At 40.3% G+C, this 20,905-nt stretch overlaps 1 protein-coding gene across 2 annotated transcripts in view; it reads left to right on the top strand.

Annotated features, from left to right (window-relative positions):
- The window catches only part of si:dkey-154p10.3 (zinc finger protein ZFP2), a 30,833-nt gene extending 13,693 nt beyond the window's left edge, over window positions 1–17,140 (top strand). For both annotated transcript variants that reach the window (XM_052016729.1, XM_052016728.1), the window contains exons 5-7: window positions 11,472–11,605; window positions 12,434–12,557; window positions 16,052–17,140. In XM_052016729.1, coding sequence (XP_051872689.1) covers window positions 11,472–11,605; window positions 12,434–12,557; window positions 16,052–16,244 — 451 coding nt within the window. In that variant the 3' untranslated portion in view covers window positions 16,245–17,140. The remainder of the gene's footprint in view (window positions 1–11,471; window positions 11,606–12,433; window positions 12,558–16,051) is intronic.
- The last annotated feature ends 3,765 nt before the right edge of the window (window positions 17,141–20,905 follow it).

Raw genomic sequence — 20,905 nt, forward strand, 5'->3', positions numbered from 1 at the left:
TTGGCCTTGTGGCAATGTTGGGAGGTACAACAGTTTGGATATATATAACGTATTTAATGCACTAAAACTTTCCAAGGTTTTTCAGAGGACCATTGTCAAGCAACATTTGACACTGAGCTGCAAAAGGCAGTATAAGGGCAGAAGAATGAGATGTTTTAAAGGGTGAGAATTTGGGGAGGCTTCATCATCAAGACCACAATTAAAGTAGTACTGGGATCTCAGATTTGGACCTGGTAGTGTTGAGTTGATCCAATGTTCTCGTATTGGGTTCTGTTTCCTCTTGCAATGTTATGCTATAATATTTTGAACTGTTCTCCTCTAGGCTTTGACAGCTTGCTATTTCTCCATACATGTCATATTCAAACTAAATTACTTACACATTGATATGCATCACATGGGCGTGCATCATTCACCTCACTAACAGTGAGAGGATGGACAGTTGATGCCTGGAGCACACAAGTTAAATCCCACATTCATATAAACTTTACAATGGCAATGTCTGTTGCTGTTATTTGGTTGTAAGGTAAATCCTATGTCCTGTGGAGCAGGGTAACCTAACTCTAGTCAAATTCATCTGAGTCCAGATTCCGACTTTTGGATATTTAATATTATTTTTACCATCAATCTCTTCTAAAATGGCTCTTTTAAAATGGATGGCACAGTGACATCTTCAGCTCACATCTTGCTTCACAGCTCCAGTGACCCAGGTTTCATCCTGACCTCTAGTGCCATAAATGTTTGGTTTGTACATTCTGCCTGTTACTACATGGGTTTCTCCCATGTGCAGTTTCCTCCCACACCACAAAGATGTGCTGGCTGGTAGATTAATTAGCTAGTGTGAATTACCCCTTGTGGGTGGGTGGTAGGAAAATTGGGGGTAGTTGGTGTGAGAGAAAATTGGTGCAGGGAAGTCAGTGAGGGAATGTGACTGATGGGATTGTTCTGAGAACTGGCATAGATTTGGAGACACAGGAAACTGCAGATGCTGGAATCTGGAGCAAAAAAATAAACTGCTGGAGGAACTCAGCTGGTCAAGCAACATCTGTGGATACAGAGGGATGGTCAACGTCTCCACCCAAAAAGTCAATGATCCCTTCAGCTTCACGGATGCTGCCTGACCTACTGAGTACCTCCAGGAGTTTGTTTTTTTGCTGGCTTAGACTTCATGGGCTGAATGGCCTCCTTCTGGCCTTGTAAGAAAAAAATGAAAAATATGAGATCAAAATCTAGAAGGGGACAATCTTGATATTGTACCCGTGTGTTAAAAAGACAGGGTACTTTTCACGAACATTAACAAAACAGGAGTTTGTTTTATACAATTAACAAAATGAGGTTGTTTAACAAAATCATTAATGAATTGGGAGTCTTATTAATGTCCCTTCTGATTCCTGCTTCCATTGAAGATGTAAAACAGGCTGATGATATGCTATTATTATTTTACCCACCCACACATAGATGGCATTCCCCCTGACACTTTTTCAAAATTGAAGTCCATTTTTCCCTCTCCAAAAATTGCTTCCTTTTGAAGGCAGTCACATAGGGAGCCATGCTTGTACATGCACTTGTGATAGAGTTGGATAGTAGGTACATCAAGATCTATAGAACCTTTTAGAGCTAACTTTCTTTTGTCAGAGGTGGGGTTCCTATGAATTTAATAAAGAACTCATTGTTTCAGCTTCCACTGGAACTTGACTAATAGCTTCCATATGCTATGTTTCAAATGAGAAACAGCCCAATCATAGGACTTCTTGCAAAACCTGAACACTTAAAGAGGTTGTTTTGGGGAAATATATGTTCTTGCTACTGTCATTCAATAAAAGACTCTATGCTAATATTAATTTTATGAGTTATGGGAGTGACTTGTTGTCGTGTAGTGGGATCCACCTCAGTCTTTCTGAATTGAACCACTCAGCATTGGAACAGGCTGAACATTGGGCAGATACTTTCCCGTGGTCTGGGCTTCTTAGAACTATCACCTCTGAGGTGCAGTATTCTGTGATGTGGGGTAGCTGTTTACCTTGTCATCTTCCAAATCTCTGTGTGCTTCTCAACCAGCTCTCTTTATATCATAGAAATATTTGTGGCATTACACACAAAAACCTAAAGAGTTGTAAATTGCCTTTATCTTTTTGGGAATGTGATCAAACCCAGCCTCTGTCCATTTCAATGCTAGGAATACAGGTTATGCATGCCTGACTTATGGACATCCTGTACATACGAACAAATGTTTGGGAGACTGGCAGGATGGATGGCAATGGATTTTTTGGCTGAGGCGGGGCTGCAGGCATCTTCTGCCAGGTGGAAACGGTATTTCTGCATGCCAGCTCTCCCCATCCCCGGTCTTCCCAAGCCACATCAACCAGGGACTGGGTTGAGCCGGCCCAAGCTGGGAGTGCTGAGCAGACTCCCTCACTCACACACTGAGTCAGAGAGGCCAGCTGGCAGCCACTCTTCCCAAGCCTGCTCCCTCTCCCATCACTGCTGTTTCTGTGATCCTTTCCCACACACTGTTGTTCATTTCCAACTTATGAACGGTTCAGATTTTCAGCAGTCCTCAGGAACAGAACCCCGAAGTGGCATGGGGACTGCCTGTGTATAGCTGGATCCATCCCGCTGATCTATTTTAAGGGTCTTCCTCATGTATATCCTTTCACTGAGTAACAATTATCTGCTCCTCTTCTGTTGATAGCTCCTGAATCCAGTAGATGAGAGAAAGAGCCTGAGAGACCAATAAAATCCTTGGCACTCATCCTCAAAACACAGTATTCCAATAATTAGAACCAGGTCAGGAGAAATTACATTGTACTTTATATACTCAAAGGGAACAATTCCATTATGATTTACCCATGTTAATTTTGGGTGATCATACCTGTGCAAGATGAATGTTCAGTTTGAAGTCGTGTTGATGGATGGCAGCTGCTTTCTACAGCCAGGCCAGCCTGCTTCTGCTGGGCTTGATCCCAATTCAGCTCTTCCTTCCTTATTTCAGCCACCATGCATAATAAATATAGTACCTTGTTTTCAAATGGAGTTGGTACGATCAGAAATATCATTCAGAACTTTTCTCGTTTTGTGTGCAAATTTGGAGCTGAGTTTAATAGTTTAATGAATGTATAGGAAAATGTGGCCTTCTGAAAATATTACTTCAAAAGTGCATTTATAAAGTATATCCCTGTGCAATTAATGTTAAGCTTTTTTTGCTGTTAGAATACTAGATGTGCTCTCAGATTCATGACCACCAGCTTTATTTATGCAATAAATTAAAAACTACTCATCTAGTCAAGCAGCATCTAATACAGAGAAAAGGTGGGGGGAGGGGGTTGAAATTTGATACAGTAGAGAGAGGAAAGATTGAACAACCCAGTTCGTCCAAAAGAGGATGGTAAAAGCTAGTAAATAATGTAACCTGTTTCTGGGGTGTAAAAGCAATGCGGTAAATCTGAGATGGAAGTCTAAAATCTCGAAATTATCTGAAATTGTTCAATTTGGTGTTGAGTCTGAAGGTATGACATGCCAAGTTGAAAGATGATGTGCTATTCCTTGAGCTGACTGAGCTTTGTTAAAACTGTGTAAGAAGCTAAAGGTAAGGAGATGATGAGCAGCTGGAAGCTCACAGTCACCCTTGTGGACTGAACAGAGGTGTTCTGCAGAGTGGTCACCCAATCTGCCTTTGGTTTCTCCAACATAAGTTAATGGTATAGAGCCCAATTGCGTGGACAGATAGTGTAGTCAGCTGGAGGAGCTTGACTCTCATTATGCCCAAATCACAAAGGATAATGGTTGATGAATAAGACTGTTACCAGTGCGGTTCCACAGGGCTCGTTGCTCAGTCTTTTGCTTTTTGTAATATAGATGAATGATTTAGACTTAAATGCAGAAGACATGAATGTAGAAATTTGTAGATGATACAGAAATTAGCCATGCAGTTGGCAATGAGGAGGAAAGGCTACAGAAGGTGTAATTGGAATGGAATTTAACCCAGAAAAGTATGAAATGATGCATGTGGGAAGGTGCCACAAGACAAGTATACATACAATAAATGAGACGATATTGAGTGGTGTGGAGGAACAGAGGAGCCTTGGAACGTCTGTCCACAAAACCTTAAAGGTAGCATGACAGGTTAATAAGTTGATTAAAGAAGGCAAATGATTTATTTTCCTTTATTAGGCAAGGTATAAAATAAAAGAGCAAGGAAGTTATGCTAGACACAAGAAACTGCAGATGCTGAAATCTGGAGCAACACACAAAGCACTGGAGGAACTCAGCAGGTCAGGCAGCATCTATGGAGGGAAATGGACAGTCAATGTATCAGGTCTAGACTCTTCATCTAGACCAAATGAAGGGTCTCAACCTCAAATGCTAGCTGTACATCTCCCTTCATAGATGCTGCCTGACCTGCTGAGTTCCTCCAGTGCTTTGTGAAGAACTTCATCAACACTTGTTAAGCTACAATTAGATGCAGAGAGGATTTACAGGGATGTTGCCAAGACTGGAAAATTGTAGTTATAACGAATGATGAAATGACTAGGATTGTTTCTTTGGAACTGAGGACAGAGAGTGGTTACAAAATAATGAGGGCCATAAGTAGATTAAATTAGAAGGACCTATTCCTCTTAGTAGAAGGGTCAAAAAGCAGGGCAAAATAGGTTTAAAATAATAGGATTAGAGCGGTGATGAGAGAGAATGTTTCAACCAGAATGTGGAATCTACTGACGGCAAGGGTGGTAGAGGCAGGTATCCTACACACATGTAATCAGTATTTGGATGTGTAATTAATGAGCCATGACCTGCAGGGATATGGACCTAAAGCTGGAAGGTTGTTTTAGACTTTTTTTTCTCAAATGGTACAGACATGATGGCTAAATGGGCTATTGTGCCATAAGTATTTAATGTTCTAATATGGTGAGGAGCATATCGTGAGCACTAAATGCAGTCTACTAAATTGGAGGAAATACAAGTAAACTGCTTCACCAAGAAGGGGTATTTGGGAAATAGGAAAGGGAGAGTGTGAAAAGGCAAGTTTTGCATCTCTTGCATTGGTATATGCCATGAGAAATGGAGTGGGTGTTGGTAGATGTGGAAGAGTGGTCCAGAGTGGAAGAACAGTCCCTTTGGGGAAAGAAGCGAAGTTCATTGACCGAAAATGTTTACTCTGTTTCTCTCTCCTTATATGCTGGCTAATTTCCTGAGTAATTCCATCATTTTCTGTTTTTATTGCAGATTTCCAGCCTCTGCAGTATTTTGCTTTTGTATTAGGGTATTTATGTTGAGGCTTTAATGTATAAAATATCCCACAGGAATGATAATTGAATGAATGATTAGGACTAAAGAAAAGGAATCAATGGAGGTGGATTTTAATGCAATATATTAACAGGTGAGAAATAGCTCACACACACCCAGAAATATTTAAAGATTTTGACAGCTGGCTAAGCCAGGGGTGTAGCTCAATTGACTTTTAGTCTTTGGGCAAGGAATATTCTCTACTCCACTCCTTTCCCCCTCAGCTTCCCCATTCCTTTTCCTTCCCCTTTACCCTCACTGTCCTCCACCCCCACAGTGGAATTTATGTGTCTAAAACGGTGGAGCCATGATGATGAAGGTGGGGGTTTTGCACAAAGTCAGTGGGTGTTGGTTTGCAAATTGATGGTGAGAGCAGAAGGCTCATCTCTAGAAAATCTGTGCCAATAATTTTCAAGGAGCATTTATGATATGTTTTCAAAATGGAGAAAATCACATTCTGATGCACTGTGGTAGTCAGTTGTTATTATGCAGGTACATAGGAAAGAAGCAGTTCTGGCTACCAGCAGGGCATTCCTCAGAACACTTTTCACCAGATAAAACAAGTCACATCCTTTACATGACTTTCCAAAGGGCAAAATGCTACTTGTGTTCTGTGGGTAAAGTTATAACAATGAAGTTATTGTCAAGTTTGAAGTCCTGCTATTGCTATCAAATTAGCAGCTGTGCTTCGTAGCATATCTGTGGGTCAGCATGCTTGCAGGGTTTACTGCAGCCTATAATGGCACGTATGCCACCATTAAAAGATCTATTTGCAACGTGAAGATATTGGTTGTTCAGTAAAAGTGTGAGATTGGGCAAAATTTCCAGAAGATAAATAAGAATCTAATTTTCTTCTGTGGAGGGGAATATAGATGGAAGGAGATACTTCAGTGGTAGCTTAAGGCATTGTTGTGCATACTGCTGTATTGACATTGCCAATATCTTCACCAAAGACATTTTGTCCTGCCTGGCCACTTGTCCTCTGAAGAGGCTGCCCCACTGAGCAAAGCCAGTAATCCTGCACTCTCTCACCTTTTTCTTGGGCACCATTGGGAAAGGGAATGGTACCTCCCATTTCAGACTCAGAATCAGATTTATTATCACTGACATATGACATGAAATTTGTTGCTATGTGGCAGCAGTACAGTACAAAGACTTAAAAATCTATAAATTACAAAAATAAATAATTAGTGCAAAAAAAAAGGAATTCTGGGAGGTTGCAGGTTTTTACCAAGATAAATCAATAACAGCAGGAAATATAGGGGGCTCTTAAAGCTGTTGCTGTTGTTCTCTAAATATTGCCCCTCCCCAGTCACCACACCTCCACAACGTGGCTCAGTCAGCAATGACCAGAGTGTACTGGATGTCCCTCCCTTGATCTGTTGTGTGAGTTACATGTCTCATCCCCATTGTGCCTCCAGTGCAACTGTAAAGGAAAATCCCTTGCATCTTTGAAGAGGTGCAAAGGGTTTGTCCCTTAGAAGTGACTTAATAATGTTGGCTGCAGTGATAGGTTGCTTGTTGCTTTTTCTTTGAATAATGTAACAGGAGGCAATAATCACTGGAACTGTGTTAACCTTTAAAAAGGACACTTGACATCACCAGCTCTTGCCAGTCGCTCCCTCAGTTGTTGTGTGCATTCCAATAGAGGGCAGCAAAGGACAGCTATTTTATCTCATCCCCATTTCTCGCCCTCAGCTTTGCACACACACACACTTTGCCCGAGGCTTTAGTTTACAGTAAAATTAAAAGCTGCTGAAGTGCTAAGCTTTGCCTTCAGATGGAAGATAGCATTAAAATGTGGGGGCACATCTGTAGTGCTCAGTGTCTCAGTGGAATCTCTTTGCCCTTGCTTCTGTTAGCAGCAATCTAGGCAGTGTTGATCTGAGTCAGTTTACCAGGAACGTTAAGACTGTTCAACAAGCATCCCTGCTAATGTATGGTCATCGAAGAAATATTTAAACTGAGTGTGCTTCAGGTAACAAAGTCTGGTATTTAAGCCATATGTAACTGCCTTCGTCCAGCCCACACTTCAAGCACTAAGCCTAAGTTGTATTATCGCTTTGGGAAGCTCTCATGTGGCTAATGTAGTAGCAGCAGAGGCGGATTACTGCAAGTAAATCACCCATGTGCTCTGACAAAACCTTCATATCAAAGACAGGAAGAAGTAATGTTAAACAAAGTTAAATATTTGAAATTTGTTGAAGTGCTTTATAAAATTAAAATCATGGAGGAATAAAACTGTGTTTGTTGATGTGTTACAGTGGATTCCAATAATGCTATTTGTGCATAATTGAATCAACATAGGGCTAGCAACTTATCTTTAAAGAGCTTGTGCAGATCAGTGATGTGCCAGAGCAATTGAGTCCCATTGAAGGCTTATTTGGAAATGATGAATCTTTCTCTTTTTTATGTTATAAGAAACATCAACTGTTGGAATGAGGTATAGTCCCTCTCCATAACTGTTTATGTATGTATCTATTCTATTAGGAATATTAATCTAGATCTAATTTGACTTAGTTTTGTAGCTCCTAAATATCTAACAACTATGTGATATCTGAGACGATAAAGATTTCTTATGATACTACAAAGATTTAATTGTAAATAAAACAAAAGATCTTGTAAGTACAATCCAAAGACAAAATGCAGGTTATTGTTTCAGTTCTACCAATGGGCAGATCTCCTTCCTAAGACTAGATGCAAAACTTCCATAAATGGTTTGTACACCTGACAGCTCTTAAGGAACTATGAGGAAGTATTTAATTCTCATAATCTAACAGAAGTTGACACTTTTCCCACATTGTCTTTCAGGTTCATATTTGCTTTTTACCTCTCAAGGAATTTTCGTCTAAAGAGTGGTTTCTCTCAAGTAGTAGTTACCAAAAGTCTGTAATTTGTTGAGTTAATATGTATGCAGTTTCTATACAGTTGAAAGTGGTTGGGAATGCATATTGGTAAGGAAGTGGCTCAGGCAATCAGTGCAAATGGCTTAAATCTGCTAGGTTAGCAATACAATTCTCTGGAGAGAGATATGGGAATGTGGGGAGAATAAAATGGGATTAGTTAAATGAATGCTTGATGGTTGGCATGGACTCAATGGGCTGAATGTCCTTTTTCTGTGCCATATGATTCTGACACTGCAGTGCAGGACCTCTATGGTCCCCTGTAACCCAGCCTGCAGCTGGAAGATTGCATCCTGGAATGCATTGGTATTAGCAGCAGACTGGTAAGAGCATGCGTCCGGCAAGCTCAGCAACAGTCCAGTCATCAGTCATCAGCCTGTTTCCTTGTGACAATAATTCAATGGTTACAGTCTATGTTTTGTGGAATATTGGTGAAAAAAATCAATGGAAATACACTTTTTTTAAGCCATGAGAAACTAATAAATGCAGGGAGGATCTGGATGTGTTGCTTCATCGGCCACAGAAAACATGCTGGTACAGCAATTGGGATTGCAAGTGCCAGGAGGCCAGAGTACAGTAATGAAGTCTTGCTGAGATGGTGTAGGGTTTGATGCTTTTTTTGCCGAGGAATAATTAATTCTCTAGACTGATTCCTGGAATGAATGGGCTGCTCTTCCAGAGGGGATTAAGTAAGATTGGTAACAGAGTTTAGAATAATGAGAGAAAATCTCATTGAAAGAGCCAAGATTCTGAGAGAGGTTGTTGGTGACTATGCTGAGAGGTTGTTACTTCTTGGAGGTCTGAAAGCAGTGGATGGTGTCTCAGGATAAAGAATCAGAATCAGATTTGTTATCACTGACTGGTATGACATGTTGTTTTGCAGCAGTAGTATAGTACAAAGACATAAAATTACTAAAAATCACAAAATAAATTAATAGTGCAAAAAAAGGAATAACAAGGTAAGTGTTCATGGATTGTTGAGCGTGGGTCTTCAGGCTCCTGTACTTCTTTCCCAAAGTTAGTAACAAGAAGGGGGCAGGTCCCGGATGGTGGGAGTCCTTAATGATGGATGCCGCCTTCTTGAAGTACTGCCTCTTGAAGATCCTCAATGGTGGGGAAGGGTGTGCCTGTGATGGAGCTGGCTGAATTGCCTCTTGCACAGCCTCTTGCAATCCTGTGCATTGGAGCCTCTACCAGGCTGTGATATAACCAGTCAGAATGCTCTTCACCGTATATCTGTAGAAATTTTTGAAGTCTTTGGTGATTTACTGAATCTCCTTAAACTCCTAAAGAATTAGAGCCACTGGCTTGCCTTCTTTGTGATTGCATCAATGTGCTAGGCCCAGGATAAACCCTGACACCCTAAGACCAACATGAACCCTGACTGATGCACTCTTCCCTACCCAGGGGTACTGTGGCCTATTTTTGAATGCAAGCTTAGAGAGCTGTGGACCAAACGTGGGAAGATGGGACTAGTTTGCTGGGCAACACAGTTGGCATGGACGAGTTGGGCCAAACGGCCTGTTTCCATGCTATATCTGTGACTCTAAGCATTGACTGGTGCATTTGCTTTGCACCGTTTTTCTTCACTGCCCTCTCCCCACATTACTCCTTGTACAAGTAGAAGGACAATTGACCATTTCCTAAATTTCTGCCAACAAGTGACAATTAAAGCCAGATCTGTTAGGTTTCAATGATGTATGTTGTTTAACAGCTAAAAGTAAACGTGCCCCCTTTGTGCTGTTCTGTTTATGGATTTATTTTGTGTTTAAAATGGAGGTGGGGACTATTTTAGTCCATACACTGGGTATTTCAAATATATGCCGTGTCAGAACAATATCTTTAACAGAATTAAATAAAACTTCTTCAAGCAGTGATCATTATGTTGATCTTTGAAAAGTCTGTATTTTTGCAATTCTTTATCCTTTCTGCTACTTTGCTTGTGTGTGATGTGTATGAGAAATATTTTCATAATTTTAAGAATATAATTATAACTTTTGATTGTAACTGAATTGCTTTACTCCCTTCTCACTGGTGGACTACTGAGCAATTGCAGGAAGTGATGATTGCACATAGGTCTTTGTCAGACTTCCATGGGTCTGTATTTTTACTCACTGATTTTTATAGAATTGTGGCAAGGCAGTTCAGCCTCTTGAGATTTCTCTCTGTATTGGTTTTGGATCAAACTTGTAGTTTACTCATACCCAGTACATCTGAGGGCTGAGGTCATTTATTTGGAAGTCAGTTTGCAGTTTAATATTAGAACAAAGAACATCAGCCTCGACTCATTTTTGTCTTTGAGTCAGATCTGAGTTTGTGCTGCTCCAGACTTGGGCACATAATGTAGACTTGCACGCAGTGCTCTGCTCATGGGGTGAGGGTGCTGTCTTTCAGGTGAGACGTTAAACTGAGGCTTTCCAGCTCTATCAGGTGAGTGTAATAGATCTCAGGGTACTGATTTGAGGAAGAGCAATAGAGTTCTTTGTGTGTCCTGGAAAATAATTATCCATCAAGTGGATTATCTGGAGATTATCATGTTGCTGTGTGTGAGATGTCAACAATCTCAGTATATGGAATTAGCTGCCAGCAGAAGCTGTAGAGGCAGGTACACATACAATGTTTAAATGACAGTTGGACAGGTACATGGATAGAAAAGGTTTAGAGAGATAAAGGCCAAATGCAGGCAAATGGGACCAGCTCAGATAGACATCTTGGTCAGCATGGATGAATTAGGCTGCCTGTTTCCATGCTGTATAACTTTATGACTTTATAACAAGTTGAATTTATATTGCAGCTTTAACACTAATGTGCTTTACAGGAGCATTGTCAAACAAAATTTGATAAGGATATATTTGGATAGGTCTTGTTAATAATCTAATTCAATCACCTGGAGCTGTGATAGATGGAGAAATTGCATATTCACCCCCATTCTGGCTAAGAATAGAGGTGACACCATGTGCACTCCTAAGAGTTTGGAATCAAGCAGCTTTGGTTGGAGAATTGACCCTCTTAAGATAAAAATTGATTGAAAATATGACTGTGGAAAGATTAGCATGACAAATTCTGCAATATCTGTTATAATGGTTTTTGAATCAACATTTTTCAGTATTAAGTTTCTTGTGATGTGTTGGTATAGAAACTGTGATTGCAAATTGTTGTTGTCGTATCCTATACAGTAAGGGTCTATTAAAAAGTTATTATTAGATAATTACTTATAAACTTGAAACATAAAGGAAACATGAATTGAGATATGTTGTAAAGGTGACAAGTTTGTTTCCTTGTGCACAGGAAATGCTCCTCCAAGTTGGCGCTCCAGAGACACATGGGAACACACACTGGCATCAAACCATTTCATTGTCAGCACTGTGATTACAAAACCAGATTAAAAGCTTCTCTGATCCAGCACATGAGAATTCATACAGGTGAGGATAATGTGGCCCTGATGAAGGGTCTCGAACCGAAATGTCGATTATCCATTTCCCTCCATAGATGCTGCCTGACTCACTGAGTTCCTCCAACTCCTTTGTGTGTTACTCCAGATTTCCAGCATCTACAGTCTCTTGTGTCTCCAATGTAGCATTAAGTGTAGGTTGGGGAGCTTTGGGAAGGAGGTATTCAAGGAGAAGAGATGGCTGAAGATTTCTAAATTATTCAACAAACAATCTGCTGGAAGAACTTAGCAGGTCGAGCAGCATCTGTGAGAGGAAAGGAATTGTCCACGTTTCGGGTCAAAACTCTGCATCAGGACTGTGTCTCCAAATTATACAAAGCTGACCAATATTATTTTCTTTACTTTAGACATGGAAATTGAGAAAATTAAATTTACAGGAATCTTCATTTTGAAATTTAATTCCTTGCATGAGGAGAATGATTGCACTTCATAAACTGCCCTGGCTGGTCACTTTTAATGATTAGCTTTTAGCACTGCCTTTTATATCTCCTATTTTTAAAAGTGTCCAACATAAGTAAACTGAATTTCCATGAACATGATGCTTCTGTTTCAGACAACGAAAGTCAGTGCTTGAGTCACTGCACAGTTATTTTTTGCCCATGTTTGGCACGTCATGGCTGGGTATTCTGGTTTTAAATATTTACTTCTCCAGTTTGATGTGGAGCAGGGAAGTAGGTCTTTACACTTAAAGTTAAGCGCAGACAGCATATCAGTGCTGCAGAGAAGAAACTGGAAGCAATTATACATTCAATGTCTGACTGAGATTGTTTCACATCATATTGTTCTTTCATTTCCGAAGGTGAGAAACCCTTCAAATGTACAATCTGCCAGTATGCCTCCATTGATGCCAGTTCTCTGAGACGGCATTCCCGCACACATTCCACTGAGAAGCCTTATAAATGCCAGTTGTGTTCATATAGTTGGTAAGTTCATCTAATCATATTCCAAATAATCATCTTCCTCAGCTAATTTATCCTTCCCAATCTATGCACTTCTACTGTTGCCGAGCTGGAGCACTTGAAAGGCAACACCCAGAAGGTTCTGTACTGAAATGGCCAGTATGTCTACCTGTGTTTACGTTTTTCTTTTTGCTTTCCTAAAATGTTGTGTCACGTAAGCTTTGCATTTTGAAAAGGAGCCACACATGAGATCTGGGGCTGCCAAAAGTGGAAGAGCTCAACAATCTATCCTGGGAACATGCAGTTTTATAAGCTGCCCTTCTTGTATCCTCGCAGTAACAATTTCCGAAATAGATGATCATTGGGTTATGGCAACCTCTCTTCCCAGCACAAGGGGGCTGTTTTCTCCCCCATATATCAGCTTTTATTTCTTACTTTTCTAGTTGAGAATGACTTGCCTTTTTGAAGAAACTTTAAAGAGAATGAAACTAAGCTCATATTTTTCCTAGTTTCTTACAACAAAGGAGGAGGCCACTCAGTCCGTTGAGTCTATGCCAGCTTCAGAGCATTCCTCTCAATCCCACATATTACTCTGTAACCCACATGTCTTTGGGATGTGGGAGAAAACCGGAGCACCCAGAAGAACCCCAAACTTCACACAGACAGCCCCTGAGGTCAGGATTGAACACAGATCATTGGAGCTGTGAGGTAGCAGCTATGCTGGCTGCACCGCTGTGCCACCAGTATAGGTGGTTGAATGACTCTGCATGATAAATGGTTCCATAATTTTGCTTAAAGGAGATAAAAATGGGAAAAGATGTGTCTAGTGAAATGCAGAACCTGCAATTTCTGTTTTAGTTGGAGTCTTCGGTATCTACAGCATTTCACTTTTGAACTGTTTCTAAAAGTTATCCTACAATATAACTTGCATTTTGCTTCTGTGAGTTTGTGCAATTTGAAGCCAGCAGTTGAATGGCGTGTTATTGATCCATGCAGACGACTGTTTAAATCCTGTATTGTGCCCAGTTAACTAGTCATAGCTAGTGTGTCATTGGTGGTAATATACTTAGTGTTACCATCAGAAAGGAGAATGATTGGCCATTTGATGGCCTATGGAGTTGAGTATGGATAAAAGCAATGAACCCTCCCACAAACACTTTGACACTTAGTTATGCCAGCAGTAAGCTAGCTGAAATTTGTGGGTACTTTCAGCATTATCAGGGTAAAACCAAGCCCTTGCAGTTTGAGGTCACACCAACCCAGAAGTCCAAAATATTACATCTTCCAAATTTCAAATTTCAAAGTTATACCTCAACCAACAGTTTGAGTGCATTTTCAAAGGAACACACCTTAAAGTAATTTAGAACATTGTATTAAAAAATAGTGAAAAAATGCTCCATGTAAGATAGTGTTGGAATTCCAGGGGTCACACTGCCACTGGTTTGAATCTTTAGTTGCCAACAAGATGTTAATTTTCATGCAAATAATTGAACAAAAGCCTGCAAGCTTTCTATTTTAAAATATTTTCAGTAATAAATGAATTAGATTTTCATCTGTCACTGAGGATAAAAGCTTCAAATGGTAACGAAAGTTAATTTGGATTTAAAACTAGGTTTTTAATTTCATACCCTCTCTTGAGCTCTTACAGAATGAACTTCACATTTTCTCTCTTCTGCCATTCCCAGTTCTGTTATCCTGAACTTTATTATCGCTGGTTTTAGCTTTTCACTTGTTTGTGTTCATTCTGCTTATTGCTGAAGAACACAGGCTGCTGATGCAAGAAGGAGGGCTTCACAATGTACATGCCTGTTTCAGGAACCCAAAGGGGACCTGCCTGACCACTTATGAAGCCACGGAGTCCTTCAGGTTTTCTATGGGCTTCCCACAACTGGATGCCTCCCACCAATCACCTTATTGAAAACACACAGCACCAGGCTCAAGAACAGCTTCTATTCCCCTATTATAAGACTCTTGAACAGGCCTCTTGTACATTAAAGGTGAACTCTTGACCTCACAGTCTACCTTGTCTTAGCCCTTGCAACTTATTGTCTACCTGCACTGCACTTTCTCTGTAACTGTAACACTATATTCTGTTATTGCTTTTCCCTTGTATTCCCTCAATGTACTTATGTTTTGAAATGATCTGTATGGATGACTTGCAAAACTAAGTTTTTCACTGTACCTCGGTGCATGTGACAATAATAAACCAATTTCGATTCCAATATTGTAATGTTAATTCCTTACAACAGCCAGTCGCAAGCCATTGTTTGACTTCTCTCCTCCCGCCAGTACATTGACAGGTCTCGGTCCTGAATTTTTCCCCCCTCTTGTCACCAACTGATGCTCCAGCCACCCTATCCTCCAACCCAGACTGCTCTCCACTTTAACCCTCCTTCCTCTCCCATCCCCAACCTGGCATCATAAACTACAATCTACCCAAGTTCCCTAATCCTTTCTACAACAGAGTATCTGCATGTTGTTCAGAAAGCCTTTGTACACTTTAGCATTTGCCATTCTGATGGGGAAGACTTCTATCCATAAATTTAGCCTAAATCTTGTTCTCTTAAAACATTGCTCACATTTTCAACAGAAAATAGTGCATTTGAGGCCTTCTGAGGTTTTCATTTCAGTTTTTTTTTGCCAACTTTGCCTTCAGTTAGATGGAGGCAATGCAAATTATGCAGGGAATTATGTGAACAAAAATGAATAAGAAGCTGCATCAAATAAAGTACAATTATGGGATAGCTGCTGAAAATTGTAACAATAGATGAATGTAAGAATAGATGAGTGTTGTGAATTTCAATGAGTGTTTCATAGATAAATTTTAAGACTTGGAACTGGTTCCAGCATTTGATGTTTGAAACCAGTTTGCTGGATTTTCTTTGAATGTTTTACATAATTGTGCTCTCCAAATGTGCAAAATGGTTATTTATTTTTCCAGGTAGCAAGTTAGTCTCAAGGGAATTTTAGCTACTGAGAATAGATCCAATAGTTTAGATTTTCACATTAGTTAAGTAACTGTTTTACTGTCAGAATATCTGGTAAGGTAAGCAGTAAGACTTTGTTGCACTCTACTGGTATGTCATGAATGAAAGTTGTAGAAACTTCAGATTGTGGCCAGTTTATAAACTGCTTATCTAAAGGAAAGGAATTAACATACAGCCTAATCTTTTTATCTGCAGCTGATATCACAGGTTCCCATTTTCTTTTCATTCAGCTCACCAGCACTGTTCATACAATGTTAGTGTACTGATTTCTTCCTAATAGCATGGAACCTCAGTAGTCAAAGAGTCTCACAATCAGAACTGGTAAAGGATTGACAGGCACAAGCTCACCAAGTGGGCGACTTTTCTCATGCTGCCATGGTGCTTTTAGAATGTATTCCACTCTATCAGCAAAAAGCAGGCAGTGCAGAACTGCTTCGTGCACAAAGTGATTCTGCGTAACAAGTGATCCACACAAAGATACTTAAAAATCACATGTTTACATGTCTTTGATTTTTTTCCTCTATTGTGCAGCATTCAAAAGAAGAGCCTGGATCTTCATGTGCGCAGACATCACACGGGTGAGAGATTTGGGTGTCATTTCTGTGACTACTCCTCTCCTGACAAGCAGCTTTTGCAAAAACATCTGAAGAAACACCAGAAGGAGATGGAAGAATCATTAAGGAGCATACAAACAGCACCTATAGTGGAGTCATTCACAGTGTAGCATTTACTGGCATCTGCTGACATCCTAGATACTAGCAAATCACAAGGATCTGTGAGATCTTACATCTGCAGGCTAGTGCGTGTTTTCGTGTTTTTAAGAAGGTTAGTGAGGCAGTAGCTATTATCTCCACAGTGGAGGAGCTGCCAGCAATTGCTAATCTCGCTGATAGCTGGGAATACCTTCCAAGACTGGAAAAGGACTTCTGGTATGTCTGAGTTAGAGTGTGCCAGTGAACTGTAAGTAAATTAACTGTGCAAAGCCTTGTACTTACAGAAAATAGTATTTCTTGTGTTCTAACTGCTTAGACTAACTGCTCAAGCCCAACAGCCCTGATTATTTATAATTCAAGAGAGTGTGAAGTGGATTATTTAATTTAATAAGAACAGCAAGGTGATGTAGATAAATTAAGAGTACATGCAAATTAGTTAAGTCAAATTAGTTAATTGATTGAATTAAGAACAATTTGCTGCCCGAACTTCTGGTAAGCAGTTCTATAACTGGAACATCTAAAACCAAAATCAAAGCTGGAGAGAAGTGAATATGTTTTTAGCTGCAGCTTTGGGCAGTGTTTATTCTCAGCACAGTCTGACAGTCCAACTGTTGATCCAAGTTTCCATTATTGCATCATTCAGAGCTCTGAAGTGTTTCCATCAGCATCCAGCCCCATAGCTAACAACTGTTTGCTTGCAATACAAAACTAATTGTTTTAGATTTTGATAATTTCACTGTTATTGAAATGCAACGAGGCTTCTTATTAAAGATAAATTAGTCCTGGTATTAAAAACAACTTGCAACAGCAGACAATGCTTTAGGATAAATGCATTTTTTTCCTGAAAGAAACAGTGACGTAGAAATTATATTTTATCAATATTAATGGAGGAATACTTACTATGATGTAACGGCTTGAGTGTTGGCCCTGACTCGGTGATAGCACTTATTCCAGAGGAAGATGACCTTGAATACACCTTGTCCCAGACACTTGTTCATATACTCTACACTGATACTATGGTGCAGCACCATTAGAGGTTCCGTCTTTCAAATGAAACATTGAATCAAAGCTCTGTTTCCTCTGTCTAGTGAATGTAAAAAACCCTACACCACCAGTCAAACAAAAGCAGCTAGATTAATTCTTTTCTTCTATCTGGAACATTGTGGCCTTCTGGACTCGATATTGAATTCTCCAACTTTAGTTAAATCACTTTCTGCCCGTATGAAAACTGGCCATTTCTGCTTCTATTATTTTGGTTCAGTTATTCTCTCTCTAATAGTACTGTCTAAACTGCTGGACACATCCCAAGGCCCTGCTATTAGCAGCACATAACACAGACAAGGATGCATAATCACCTCTGACTGCTCCCATTAACCCATTTCACCTGGCCTCACCCTATCACGGATATTCCCTTTGTCCTATTCATTTTTCCTGCAATTTAAAATTATTTTTATCTCTCTTTCCCATTTCTAATGAAGGGTCTCAGACCTGAAATGTTAGCACTTTCTTTTTCCACAGATGCTGCCTGACCTGCTGAGTGTTTCCAGCATCTGCTGTTTTTTTGGATTTTTTAACTAAATTAACTTGCTGATCAATGTTTGTCTTTCAACCAACATTTGGGTTACTGATTGCATGGTCACTATTTTCGCTGCTTTGTACACACTGGCTGCTGTGTTTGCTGAAGTGACTACATTTTAAGTGGCAGGGAAATATTTTGCAGTGACCTAATGTTACAGAGGCCTTATGTAAATAGGAATTCTTTATTCTTTCTCCTTATCCATTAATTTAATAAAGACATTAACCCTTGCAAGATAAATGCATTAACAGCCTCTTTAAAACAGCAATCTGCAAGAAAAATGTATGAAGATTTAATCATTCCATTGATTAGTATACGCTAACTGTTTAGCCAAACCCTTTTAAATTTCCTGAAATGCCAGACTATACTGACAGATTGCAAGCAGATACAAATTGGCTGTGGAAGTGATGTTGTACTACTTGAGCTAAATACGTGGCCCAAGTAATGTTGCCAAAGAGGAACAACCTGCAGTGCAGTTGATCACGAATAGTTAATATGAAATCTGAGAAGCACACAGTGCTGTGGTAAAACAAGAAATATGGCAATTGAGACCCGTACAGTCCTGAGCTGCTGTTTTGGATTGGTGTTACTGCCTTAGTCTAGGCAGATTGATGGAAGGTGTCATTTCCAAATAAGGTAAAGCTCTCTGGTTTAAATTATTTACTCTCTCTAGATGTGGTCATGAGAACTGCCCTGGTAAAGAAGTACAGATTCCCTTTGTTTTTAAAAAAAAATTTTGGCAGTACATCTGCTGTTTTGTAGGCTGGTTTTGTTGCTGCTTAGTTTTCAGCAGTTCTCTAAAGCTGTATTTGCATACTAATCTGCTGATTCCACTGGTTTTCTCTTAGAGCATTGAAAGTCTCAAACCTCCAAGGGTCCACGGATTTTGAATTGGCTGAGAGGCAGCTTTATTGTTTCTGATTTCTGAAACCACTAGAGCCTCTTGCAGTACTTTCCTTCTCTCTCCTCTCAACAGCAATTGGCAACACTAAGAACATATAGGAACAGTGAGCACGACATCAGTGTTTTCTCAGTCTCCCAAACTACTACCAGGTCCCTCTTGCTGACCTTCTGAACATGCTGAGTTGGCCTTATGTACTCATACTATCAGATAAGCAGTCCTGTGAGATTTTTTTTACCTGATCCCACTGGCCCCTATCACACTATCTCTTTCCTCTCCCCTGCCCACTCAATCTGCCCAACACCCACACATTCCTCCCACTTGTTCCCCTCCCCACCTCCTTCCCTTTATTCCATGGTCCACTGTCCTGTCCTATCAAATTCCACCTTCTGCAGCCCTTTGTCACTTCCACCTATCACCTCCCAATTTCTTACATCACACTCTCCCGCCCGCCCCCCCCTCACCTGCCCATCACCCCCCTCACCTGGATCCACCTATCACATGCCGGTGCTTGCTCCACCCCTTCCTCTCACCTTTTTATACTGGCTATCTCCCCTCTTTCCAGTCCTGATGAAGGGTCTCAACCCAAAACGTCAGCTGTCCATTTCCCTCCATAGATGCTGCCTGACCCGCTGAGTTCCTCCATCGCTTTGTGTGTTGCTCCAGATTTCCAGCATCTGCAGTCTCTCTTGTATCTCTGTGACATTTCTGGCTAGATTTAAAATCATGTGTTGAATTCCCCCTTTGAGATACCTAGGTAGTCTTGTATAATTTATTTTTTGAAACTTCAATTTTCCTGAGTTGACTTCCCGCAGAGCATTGGAACAGAAAATGGAGCTGTTTTGATTTGTTAGGGTTGATATTACTACCTGCATGACATGGGCTATTGTCACACCATAAGAAGATATTTGGCTTTACTTTGAGAGAATGGAAAGACCATTGCTGAACTCCCACTGCGTGAAAATACTACCCACACACCAAGTAAACTTGTCAAGGAAGCATTTACGTTCAGATCTTTCAGTGAGCTGTCTCGATGCTAAGTCATTTTATGCTGAAGGTGGCTAAAATCTGATTATTGAGCTTCCCAATTTCCACCTGAGTCATGTTGGATGGTGTTGAATTGCACAAAGATGGGACACAGGAGGTGTGCCTAGTTATTGAACAAATGGGGGATTACAGACCCAAATAATCAAGTTGCAGACTGTAATCCTGAACTGCGGCACACCATGGAGGGACTGAATGTTATCTGCTTGGCCTGCTGAGATATCATCATTGAGACCACACTTGGAGTATTGTGTCCTGTTCTGGTTGCTTAGCTATAGGGAGAATGTCATTGAGCTGGACAGGATGCAGAAAAGATTCACAAGGATGTTACCGGGACTGGAGGGCTTGAGTTTTAAGAAAAGACTAGATAGGCTGGGACTGTTTTCTCTAGAGCTTAGGAGACTGAAGACTGACCTTATAGAGGTTTATAAAATTATGAGGGGCATAGATAAGGTGGACGGTCAGTCTTTTTCCCAGGGTCGGGGTATCTAAAAGTAGAGGGCATAGGTTTAAGGTGAGGGGAAAAGATTTAAAAAGGACCTGAGGGGCAACTTCTTCACCCAGAGTGTGGTTCGTATATGGAGCGAGCTGTCAGAGGAAGAGGTAGAGGCAGGTACATTAACAACATTGAAAAGGTACTTGAACAGGTTCATGGATAGGAAAGGTTTAGAGGGATATGAGCCAAATGCAGGCAAATGGGACTAGGTCAGATAGGCACCTTGGTCATCATGGACAAAGGCCCTATTTCTGATCTGTATAACTATAACTGGTTTTCAGATATCAACATCATTAATATCCACCTTTTTTGATGTTGCTCTGGCCCCACAAAAGAGGAAGATGACAGTCTGCACATCACGATTTAATGTCATGGCCTACACTTTTTGGTGAAGTAATTGTGAATTGATGTGGTTATTGCGGTATATGTGAATTCCAAAAGGCATTTGATAAGGTGCTACATAACAGACTCATTGTCTGGATGGAAGTCCTTTAGAATAAAAGGGGCAGTAGCATCAAGGATAGAAAATTGGCTCAGTAACAGAAAACAGGATGTATGGTGAAAGGCCTTTCTTAGATTGGAGGGACGTGTACAGTGAGTTCTCCAGGAATGTGTTCTAGGACCATTGACTTTTTTTTAATACACGTTAATGATT

This window comes from Pristis pectinata, chromosome 5, assembly GCF_009764475.1.
Source record: "Pristis pectinata isolate sPriPec2 chromosome 5, sPriPec2.1.pri, whole genome shotgun sequence".
Taxonomy (NCBI): Eukaryota; Metazoa; Chordata; class Chondrichthyes; order Rhinopristiformes; family Pristidae; genus Pristis; species Pristis pectinata.